Consider the following 12,500-nt stretch of genomic DNA (forward strand, 5'->3'; position numbering starts at 1 on the left):
GTTGAATTCTGAATCATCAAGTGCTTGACAATGCACAAAGTATGTTTGAAAGTCTAGCATATAAGACATCTGGTATCTAACGTATATTGTATATAAAGTCCTTGAGAATTTGGAAATAAATGGATAAAATGTACCTGCTACTTTGTCAGATTTGATTCTGGCAATTAACTTGTAGAGCATAATCATATAATACACTTGCGCAATTGCACACACACATGCAAACACACACATACACAACACTACACACACGCACACACGCACACACATACACACACACACACACATACGCATTCACTCCTCCCCCCCCCCCAGGCCTCCCCCCCCCTCCCCCCGTCCCCCCCCAAAAAAAAAACACAAAACAAAACAAAACAACAACAACAACCCACAAACACACACACACACTCTCGCACCAACGCACCCTCCCACCCACCCAAACGTTCATATTGGATGTGTATGTCAGTCAAGTGTCAGCAAATGACAGCAGGCGATGAGAGTGTGCACAAACCCATCACGCTGTTCCAAGGTACACACAGCAAGGAGCCTTTCACTGCACAAAACACAGAATGCCTGACAGGGGAGGGGCCCACATGCAACCAGCTGTAGCAGCCTATATTCACCAACACCACCATTAGATTTTACCCGGGGGATCAAATCTGGCTGGCCTGAATTTTTGACTCACTTGTGTAAACAAAGTGAGTCTATGTTTTAACCCAGTGTTCGGTTGTCTGTGTGTGTGTGTGTGTGTGTCCGTGGTAAACTTTAACATTGACATTTTCTCTGCAAATACTTTGTCAGTTGACACCAAATTAGGCATAAAGATAGGAAACATTCAGTTCTTTCCAGTCATCTTGTTTGAAACAATATTGCACCACTGGAATGGGCACAAAAAAAAAAAAAAAAAAAAGAAAAAATGAAGCCTAGTTATATGCAAACTGCATTTACTGTTATATTTTTTGTATTCTCTAAACTTGGCACTTTGATCTGATCTTCTGACCCAACAACAAGAGCAGTCATTATTATCATTTTTTGTTCAAACAGGAACTTCTTTTGCTAAGCATGGAAGTTTTATTTATTTTGCAAACGTTTTGGTGCAGATAGTAAAAAAGGGAAATTACTCTGTAATTAATGCTAGGGGACTTAATTCAAAATCTGGTTAGGACTTCTTTTTTTTTTAAACGAGAAGCTTTATAATAACAAATACAGAACACATTTTAATGATTAGATTTTTTTTTCAGTGTATCACAAGTGAGTCTTGAAGGCCTTGCCTCTCTTGTTATTTTTGTTGTTGTCTTTACAATGTGATTAACTACAAGCTTTCTTTTCCAATAATGTAGAAGTGGTTTACTCATTGCTCCTTGTTATGATATCATAATGCTACCACTCGCTTTCGCCTCATCCTTGATGCCATTACTGTAATAGTTGACGTAATTGATGCTGTTGCTGTGTTACAACTAGTCTCTTTATTATTAATGTCATCTTAAATCATCATGATTACTGCAATCAATAATGTGTAAACATTAATTGATTGAATGATTGGACAAGTTTTTTTTTTTCTTTTTTTTCTGTATTTGTTGATGTTGTTGTTGTTGCTTTATATATATATATATATATATATATATATATATATATATATAAAACTTTATTTTGTTTTGTCTTTCTCTCCCTTGTGGATGCTACTGTTCATTTTATATTGTTCGTTTCATACTGTTCTCTGTATTGTATACATGTCTTTGCAGAATTTTTTTTTTTAAGTTAAAAAAAAAAAAAAAAAAAAAAATCAGGCTGGCCCAGATTAGCCTCTGGGCCTGCATAAACTAGCCTGGAATGACCCCCCCAGGTGTGAAATTTACTTGGTCAGAACTGACCCCCACTAGCTGTATTCATCTCCCTCCCCTACCCCTTATGATGGATAGGGGGATCATTTTACAAAGGATTGAAATAATCCCCTGGGGGGTAAGTTTTGGGAGCAGTCAGAAACTATATGGGCAAGCAAAGGAAAACTCTCCACATTTGTTTTTGTAAAGTTATTATTGAGAAGGGGAGGAGGCTGAGGGAGTCAGTAAAGGCTAGCCCAGAATGACACCCCCCCCTGCCCCCACACCCACACACCCCCCCCCCACCCCCACCCCCTCTGCCCCCCAACCCGTTCTGGATAATTGGATCAAACCCGTTGGTAATTTCCTATCAGGGGGGTGGGGTTTTCTGTCAATCGTGACTTACCACAAATTACCCCAGGGGTTCATATGATCCCAGCCCAGAATAACCCTGGGGTAAAACCTAGTATGGGGGTAAGTTTGAGGCTGTTTACACTGCAATGCAGTCTCTTTTAACTCCTGCTCACAAACATGGCTGGAGGGTGGTACAAAGATTTTTTTTTTTTTTTTTAAACAAAGTGAAAGAGTTCATTGTATTGAAAGCACAGTCACAGCAAGGCAGGTGATTGATGCAACTCTTTGAGTTTGTCGCTGGTGTGGATGTTGTATTAATCCTGTCAAAGGTGTTACAAAGGTGAACACAGTGCAGTGCGTTTGAAAGCGCTGCTGAATTTTACTGAACGTTTTATGTATTTTTTTGCTTTGAGGAATCTTTATTATATACGCTCACTAAAAAGACCACATCACCATCACCACCTCCATGTGGCCAACTTTGAAGTTCAAAGAATCTGCCTCATTTGGGGTGGACAAAAATAAACTGTTAGTCTCATACAAATAATAATAATGATGAGGAGGAGGAGGATGAAAATAATGATAATGATGGTCATTCAGATGAATCGATGAACCAAGGTCCCGTGTGCAGCATGCACTTAGCGCACGTAAAAGAACCCACGGCAACAAATGGGTTGTTCCTGGCAAAATTCTGTAGAAAACTCCACTTCGATAGGAAAAACAAATAAAACTGCACGCAGGAAAAAAAGTTAAAAAAAAAAAAAAAAAGGGTGGCGCTATCACTGTAGCGACGCGCTCTCCCTGGGGAGAGCAGCCCGAATTTCACACAGAGAAATCTGTTGTGACAAAAAGAAATACAAATACAAATAATGTGGTGGTTGAATGGTCAGAGCACTGGATTCTTTTCCAGAGTTTCCTGAGTTTGATCCCCCGGTGCGCCTGGTGGGTCATGGGCGGAGATCTTTTCCAGTCTCACAGGTGCAGACCTGATAGTGTTGGAACCCCTTTCATGTGCATACACACACACAGAAGATCAAATACGCACGCTAAGGAGCCTATAATCAATGTCGGCATTTGGTGAGTTATGGAATCAAGACCATACCCAGCATGCGCACCCCTGAAAATGGAGTATGGCTGCCTACATGGCAGGGTAATAAACAGTCATACATGGAGTAAGTTACATGTTTCTCTCTCTCTCTCTCTCTCTCTCTCTGTGTGTGTGTGTGTGTGTGTGTGACTGAAACCAGACTGAATGAGACAGGAACCAAATTATGAACGCCCCTTGGTTTATTTTATGTACATAAGCGTCCAGTTGTGAAAGAAAAAAAATCATTGTACATTATAACAGAATGATTGTGTGATATTATGGTGTAAAATTATGAACGAGAAGACCTCATTGACACTATGCTGAAATTGTAAACCCAAAGACGGAATTGGCAAAAGAAAAAAAAAAAAAGAATGCCCAGATGGACGACAGTCTGTTGTGCAAATGACTGTGTTTGTAAAGTGCTCAGAGCTTGGTCTCAGACCGAGGATAGGCATTATACAACTTATAAATATCCATATCATATCATAATGATAACAATGGCAATGATGATGAACAGATGATGATACCACTACTACTTCTACAAATGATGAGGATGAGAATTACAATGATAATGATGACAATAATGATAACAACAACATCATCAACAACAACGGTAACAATGATAATAATCATGATAATAATAATTATGATAATAATAGCAACAACAACAAATGATAATAATAATGATAATAATGATACTGATAATAATAACTATGATAATATTAACACACAGTAAATAATGAGGTGGGGGTAGGGAAAGTGATGGGGGTCGTTGCTAGGTTGCTCCCTCCTCCCCCCCCCCCCCTACCCCCCTCACCATCCACATCCACCCATCCATCTACCCCTCTTATTTCTTTCCAGTGTTCTTTTCTGCAGCACCCCTTCCTCTCTCTCTCTCTCTCTCTCTCTCTCTCTCTCTGTGTCTGTCTCTGTCTCTTTTTTTTTCTTCTTTTTCTTTTCCTTACTTGGATTAATTTTGGCAGAGAGCATGTGCAAACAGTGTGATGATATAGGACGGTGATGGAGATAACATTTCACAGTTTGACCAGTAATACACACCATAGTGCACTGCACTACACTCTTATCACACTGCACTGTGCCATACCACACCACACCACACCACATCACATCACACCACATTACATCTCACCAACCACACCACACCACACCAAAACACACCACACCACTTCACACCACACCACACCACATCACATCACACCACATTACATCTCACCAACCACACCACACCACAACACACCACACCACTTCACACCACACCACACCACACCACACCACACCACACCACTTCACACCACACCACACCACACCACACCACACCACTTCACACCACACCACAACACACCACACCACACCACACCACTTCACACCACACCACTTCACACCACACCACACCACACCACTTCACACCACACCACACCACACCACACCACACCACTTCACACCACACCACACCACACCACAACACACCACACCAACCACACCACACCACTTCACACCACACCATTTCACACCACACCACACCACACCACATTACACCACACCAACCACACCACACCTCACCACACCAAAACCATGCCACACCACACCACTTCACACCACACCACTTCACACCACACCATTTCACACCACACCACACCACACCACATTACACCACACCAACCACACCACACCTCACCACACCAAAACCATGCCACACCACATCACACCACACCACAACACACCACTTCACACCACACCACATTACACCACATTACACCACACCAACCACACCACACCTCACCACACCAAAACCATGCCACACCACACAGTAATGGGACTAATTAGGGTTACAGTTGGGGGGTGGCGAGAAAGAGAGAGAGAGAATGAGAGAGAGGGAGAGAGAGAGAGGAGAGAGAGAGAGAAAGAGAGGGGCGGGGGAGGGAGGGAGCGAGCGAGAGAGAGAGAGAGAGAGAGAGAGAGAGAGAGAGAGAGAGAGAATGAATGAATGAATGAATGAATGAATGAATTTTCTTAGTGGGGGAAGTGGAATAAGCAAGGAGAGAGAGAGAGACAGAGACAGATAGAGAATGAATGAATGAATGAATGAATGAATGAATTTTCTTTAATGAGGGAAGTAGAATAAGCAAGGGGAGAGAGAGAGAGAGAGAGAGAGAAGATGGCATTGTAGGGTTCTGTTCTCTCTCACTCTCACAGAACCCAGGCAGTTCCGCTGTTGGTGCTGAGCTGAGGTATGCCTTGCCTGTGTGTGTGTGTGTGTGTGTGTGTGTGTGTGAACATCTGGGTTATGATTTGATCCCTGCTGCCTGTAAGCAACATGTCTGAGGGCTTGGGGAGTCCTGGGCTGGGGAATTGGCTTTGTTTGTTGGCTTGGAGCTTTATGTTGGAGTTGTTGGTTGTTTTTTTTGTTTTTTTTGTATTTTGTCATGGGCACGCATGCATGCGTGCACGCACAGATATAGACACAGACAGACACAGACAGACACACAGAGAAACACACACACACACATGTACACACACACACACACACACACACACACACACACGTGTACACACACACACACACACACACACACACATATACACACACAAACGTGTACACACACACACACACATATATATATACACACACACACACACACACACACACACACACACACACACACACAAGCACACAAATACGTAAATTGTTTTGACATGAAAACATAAACCGTAAGACTATTACAGATATGCAAACACAAACATGCACAGCCTGTGTAATGATGTTATCCGGTACAGATTTTAACCAGGAATTACCTCCAGCTGTTGCAGCACTACAGAATTTAAAAACAGAGTTCCTTCTGTTCATGGATTCGTGGAACTTTTTTGATGTTGTTGTTGTTTTTTCTCTCTTATCTAGATGGTCATAAAGATTGTTCTCTCTCTCTCTCTCTCTCCTTTTCTTGTGTTTTGCTGGCTTTTTGCCAGATCTTTGTCAGAAAATGCTGCGCCTTTCTCTTTCTATTCAGGCTCTTTGTTTTTGTTGAGATCATTCATTCTGACTCACCACAGATGTGTGATGACAATCACAAATATCTCAAAGTACATTCATGTTAATCATTCTGTTGCATAGCCACTGAATCAGGATAAGGAAATGGGGTTACAAACCAGGATGAAAAAAAAAAAAAAAAAAAGAAATGCAGGAAAAGGATGGGCTACCATCGGTTATCCAGAAATACTAGCGTCAGAAGATGAATCAACAGTAATTTTCACTTAGCAGAGCCAGAAAGTTATCATTAGCAATTTCAGTCGTTACCTCATTACTTTGATTACAGCAAAGAATTTAACCCATGTCAGAATTATTCAGCCCTGCCCAAAGTGTTCCTGTCCATGTGAGTCTTACAAAAGAAACCGAAAATATCGAGTGAAGGAAACCAGCACCCATGTGTGGCACTGGTTTCATTTACTCAATACTTTCAGTATTTTTCATTGGCACAACAAGTTGGCCCAATAAGTCTTCACACAGTGAATGCATCCAAGCACTGCTTCTACATATATATCAGATTTGTTTTCTTAAAAAAAAAAAAGAAAAAAAAAAAAAAAAAAAAAGGAAAAAAAAAGAACAAGAAGAAGAAAGTTGTTTAAAATTTCAGATGTCTTCTTTTGATACTAGTAGTGAACCATACTCACCAGTTAAAACACTCACAGCTTTAGGATCAAAGAACATAAACAGGTGGTGGATGTAGGGTGGGGATGGTGGAAGGGGGGTCAGGGAGGGAAGAATTTGTTGATCAGTACTGTGGAATGTTACCCAGACATTGGAAAGGGTGAATTGATTAGGCAAGGAACATCCATAGGGCAAGGTACATCCATAGCGCAAGATGCTTTAAGGCAAGGTAAACTGATCTGCACGGTTCATTGATTGGGCACGGTAAATTGATTGGGCAAGGTATATTAACTAGATAAGGTACATTGTTAGGCAAGGTGCATTAATTTGGCTAGGTACATTATTAGGCAAGGTACATTGATTAGCCAAGGGGGATTAATTTGTCAAGGTACGTTCATTGAGCAAGGTGCATTAATTAGGCAAAGTACATTATTCAGCAATCTACACTGAGTGGGCAAGCTACATTGATTAGTTTTGGTACATTGATAAGGCAAGGTACATTGATTGGGCAGTGTGCATTAAAAAGTGGGCAAGGTACATTAATTTCTCAGGAGGCATTGATTGGGCAAAGTATATTGATTGGACAGAGTTTATTAATTGGTCAAGGTACATTAATTTGTCAAGCTACATTGATTGGACGAGGTTCACTTATTGGGCAAAGTACATTGATTCGTCAAGGTACATTATTAATCTGACAAGGTATATTGATTTGGCAAGGTACATTAAATGAGCAAGGTACATTGATTAGGCATGGTGCATAGATGTGCAATAGCCGAGTGGTTAAAGCGTTGGACTTTCAGTCTGAAGGTCCCGGGTTCGAATCTTGGTAACAATGCCTGATATGTAAAGTAAGGAGATTTTTCTGATCTCCAAGGTCAACATATGTGCAGACATGCTACCATGCCTGAGCCCCCTTCATGTGTATATGCGCGCAGAAGATAAAAAATGCACATTAAATATCCTGTAATCCATCTCAGTGTTCAATGGGTTATGGAAACAAGAGCATACCTAACATGCACACCCCCTAAAATGGAGTATAGCTGCGTACATGGTGGGGGTAAATAAACAAAAAGGTCATACACGTAAAATGTTCCACGTCTGTATGAGTGTAATGTTTGAGTGACCTGACTGAATGACACAGGAAACGAACCATGAGTGCCTAAAGGCAATTATAAGTCAGCTCTGTCCAGGTAGGCCAGCCTGTTGTGCAAATGACTATGTGTTGGTAAAATGCTTAGGGCTTGGTCTGCAACCAAGGATAGGCACTATATAAGTACTTTTATCATCATCATCACCATTAATGAAGCAAGGTAAATGGAGGAGGGAAGTGGGTGGTGGCATTGTTCTGTCACCAGTGGAGTGATGGCCTAGAGGTAACGTGTCCGCCTAGGAAGCGAGAGAATCTAACCTAAGCGCGCTGGTTTGAATCACAGCTCAGCTGCCGATATTTTCTCCCCCTCCACTTGACTTTGAGTGATGGTCTGGATGTTAGTCATTTGGATGAGATGATAAACCGAGGTCCCGTGTGCAGGATGCACTTAGCGCACGTAAAAGAACCTATGCCAACAAAAGGGTTGTTCCTGGCAATATACTGTAGAAAAATCCACTTGATAGGGAAAACAAATAAAACTGCACACAGGAAAAAACACAAAAAAATGGGTGACGCTGTAGTATAGCGATGCGCTCTGCCTTGGGAGAGCAGCCTGAATTTCACACAGAGAAATCTGTTGTGATAAAAAGAAATTAAAAAACAAAAACAAAAAAAACAAACAAACCCCAAACCAAAAAAACTCAGGAAGATACATCATCACCAGGCAGAGTGCTCAAAAACTTCTTTTTTTTTTTTTTTTTTCCAGTCATTGTGCATTGGGCTGTATATTATGTAAACCTTGCTATGCACAGGCATATGAATTATTTTTGCACTGGAAGAAAAAAAACACACACAAAATAACCCAACTTGGATGGATTTGTGGGTGGGGGTGGGAGAGTGGGAGGTTGGGTAAGGGTTGATGTCAGGAGAAAGGAAAAAATCCTCTTCCTAGCCTGTTGTTGACAATGCACTATTTTGGTTTTCTTGTTGACACAGAAATAGATGAAATAGGTGTGTATTATGTGTGTTAGGTTAATCATATTCTTTTGTGATGGAAAGCCGTCTCCTACGTGTTTCTGAAAAGGAAAAACACTTTCATCACTTCTTACTTTATCCCACAGTGTGTGTGTGTGTGTGTGTGTGTGTGTGTGTGTGTGTGTGTATGCAAGCGTGTGCATGCATGTGTGTCTGTGTTTGTGTGTATGTGTGTGTGGTGGCATGGTGGCCTGTAAAAGCCCACAGTGGTCAGATTCAGTCAGTTGTGGGTTTTCACACATCCTCACAATGTTGGATGCACAAACCAAACACATGCCACATGAGCACAGCACAGCAGGAGCAGAGGAATGTCTTGATGGCTGTGTATTGGTCTTCCTCCTTCCTCCTGTCTCTTGTCACTGGCCACATATCCAAAGATATGTACATTCCTAAGCTGATGATTCTTTTTTTTTCATGGTTGCTACACACCAGTGTATTTTGTCACTTGCCACACACATAATCCAATCGTTCCTGCTAAAAACTGAAAACCCTTCTTGAGGGAGATGGATGGGAGGGTATTGCCATCACATTCAACAACTTGATCAGTTTCACCAGAGATGCCTACGAAAGATCCTCGGCATAAAGTGGCAAGACAGGCTCTCCATCATCCAGGTCCTAGAGAGGAGCAGTCTGCCCAGCATGGAAAGCCTGCTGATCCAGTGCCAGCAGGATCCTGAAGATGCTGTTGTATGGCCAGCTGAAGGAAGGCCACCGCCAACTTGGAAAACCCAGCAAGTGCTTCAAGGACACCTTGAAGACAAACCTCAAAGCCTGTGACATAGACATCGCTTCCTGGGAAACTGATGCTCTTGACCGCTCTCGCTGGAGGATGCTGTGCTCTAGTGGCATAAAGACGTTTGAAAACAAGAGAACGCTGGCCATTAAGGAGAAACGTGAGCGAAGGAAGCAGGGCTCAACTTCTGGAGACGTTTTCCCTTGCAACACCAGTGGGAAGTGCTGCGCATCCAGAATTGGCCTCTTCTCCCATATGAGGACACACACCGACAGATAAGCCTGCCTGCCTACTCCGTCAGTCCGACGGGAGACTCCATCATCATGGGAGGGAAGACACGGAAAGAAAAAATTGACTGACAACAGATTCCAAAGCTGCGGTTTGCTTGTAATTTCTTTTTTCATGGTTGCTACACACATGTATTTTGTCACTTGCCACACACATTAGCCAGTGGTCCCTGCTAAAAACTAAAAAACCCTCCTTGAGGGAGATGGATGGGAGGGGAAGACAAGAAAAGTAAAGATGGAACGACAAATTTGCAGCATGGGCTTGGAAAACCACTTGCAGAGGCCCAGGCTTTGACACACAACTGACAGACCAGGAAGAATCTTGAAAACAGTTGTTCTAAGCAGTGTTCCAGTGATTCTTAACAGAGTTAACTCTCTCCATACGAACGGCAAAAGAGACGACGTTAACAGCGTTTCACCCCAATTACCATCATCAAAATATTGCAAGTGGAAGGCTCTTATACTGAAGAGGTGAATGTTGACAAAGAATACCACAATTCTGGCGACAGAAGCTAAAGGTTGGGTCATTCAGACACCCACTGGACATCCGAGGGGTCTGTATAGAGGAGAAGAGAGGACTGGCCGTACTGAGTGAGTTAAGGGTGCAGAAGAAGAAGAAGGAGGAGGAGGAGGAGAAGGAGAAGGAGAAGGCTTTGAAACACACAACCAACAGACATGGAGGAATCTGGTGAACAGTTCTTGTGTGTGGTACCTCATTGACTCTTCACAGAGTTGAAGGAAGAAGAAGAAGAAAGAGGAGAAGAAGGAGAAGACAGATATAATTGATCCATATGCATATTTTTTTTTCAATAGATTAAATAGATCCATGTGCATTGTGGGTTTTTTCAATGGATCCATTTGCATTATGTTTTTTTATCAATAGATCCATGTGCATTGTGGTTTTTCCCAGTAGATCCCTGTACATTGTGTTTTTTTCAATAGATCATGTGCATTGTGGGTTCCCCCCCAATAGATCCATGTATATTGTGTTTTTTCCAATAGATCCATGTACATTGTGGGTTTTTCTTCATTAGATCCATGTGCGTTGTGGTTGTGTGTTTTTTCCCAATAGATCCATGTACATTGTGTGGTTTTTCCCATAGATCCATGTACATTGTGTTTTTCCCCCAATAGATCCATGTGCATTGTGTTTTTTAAAAACCCCATATAGATCCATGTACATTGTGTGTGTGTGTTTTTTTTCAATAGATCCATGTGCATTGTGTTTTTTCTCCCAATAGATCCATGTACACTGGGGGGGTTTGTGTGGTTTTTTTATCAATAGAACCATGTATGCGCATTGTGGTGGTGGTGTTTTCTTCAGCGTGGGAGGAGGGCTGGGAGAGGTGGAGGGCTTCAACCAGAACCAGAGGCTGGGGTGGCTGCTGCAAGACGCGGTGTCCCTGCACCAGGCGCACCAGACGAACCAGACCCACGAGGCGGACCCGGTGCACCTGGCCGGCGCGGTAGTCCCTGCCACCACTGCTGAACCTGTGCACGTCTGGATAGGTGGGTGGGAAAGACACACCACCACATCTGTTCACTTTGTTTTGTGTTGTATGGTATTGTGTTGTATGGTATGGTATTGTGTTGTGTTGTGTTGTGTTACTCTTTTTTTATCACAGCTCCTCGGTAGTATAGTGGTCAGTATCCCTGCCTGTCACGCGGGAGACCGGGGTTCAATTCCCCGCCGGGGAGATCAGTTTCTTTCTAAGCGCGTTGGGTTACGCTGCTGGTCAGGCATCTGCTTGGCAGATGTGGTGTAGCGTATATGGATATGTCTGAACGCAGTGACGCCACCTTGAGCTACTAAAACTGAAACTATCATTGCAGATTTCTTTGTGAAATTTGGGCTACTCTCCGCGGGAAGAGCGCGTTGCTACACTGAGAGCACCAACTTTTTTTTTCTTTTTTTTTTTTTTCCTGCCTGCAGTTTTTAAAAAAAAAATTGTTTTCCTGTTGAACTGGATTTTTCTACAGAATTTTGCCAGGGACATCCCTTTTGTTGTCGTGGGTTCTTTTACGTATGCTAAGTGCATGCTGCATTTGGGACCTTGGTTTTCTTTTTATCATCTCATCGGAAGAATTTGCTTCCAGACCACCGCTCAAGATCTAGTGGTGGGGGATGAAATTGGTGACTGTGCCAGGATTCGAACCAGTGCTCTCAGTGCAGGGATTCAAACCAGTGTGCTCAGTGCACGGGTTTGAACCAGTGTGCTCAGTGCAGGGATTCGAACCAGTGTGCTCAGTGCAGGGATTCGAACCAGTGTGCTCAGTGCAGGGATTCGAACCAGTGTGCTCAGTGCAAGGGTTTGAACCAGTGTGCTCAGTGCAGGGATTCGAACCAGTGTGCTCAGTGCAGGGATTCAAACCAGTTTGCTCAGTGCAGGGATTCAAACCAGTGCTCTCAATGCAGGGATTCGAACCAGTGTGCTCAGA

The 12,500-nt window shown here is 42.7% G+C and overlaps 1 protein-coding gene across 2 annotated transcripts in view; it reads left to right on the top strand.

The window, feature by feature from the left end:
- LOC143280238 (uncharacterized) overlaps nt 1-12,500 on the top strand; it is a 188,346-nt gene that overhangs the window by 47,299 nt on the left and 128,547 nt on the right. For both annotated transcript variants that reach the window (XM_076584874.1, XM_076584881.1), the window contains exon 4: nt 11,386-11,570. In XM_076584874.1, coding sequence (XP_076440989.1) covers nt 11,386-11,570 — 185 coding nt within the window. The remainder of the gene's footprint in view (nt 1-11,385; nt 11,571-12,500) is intronic.

This window comes from Babylonia areolata, chromosome 1, assembly GCF_041734735.1.
Source record: "Babylonia areolata isolate BAREFJ2019XMU chromosome 1, ASM4173473v1, whole genome shotgun sequence".
Lineage (NCBI taxonomy): Eukaryota > Metazoa > Mollusca > Gastropoda > Neogastropoda > Buccinidae > Babylonia > Babylonia areolata.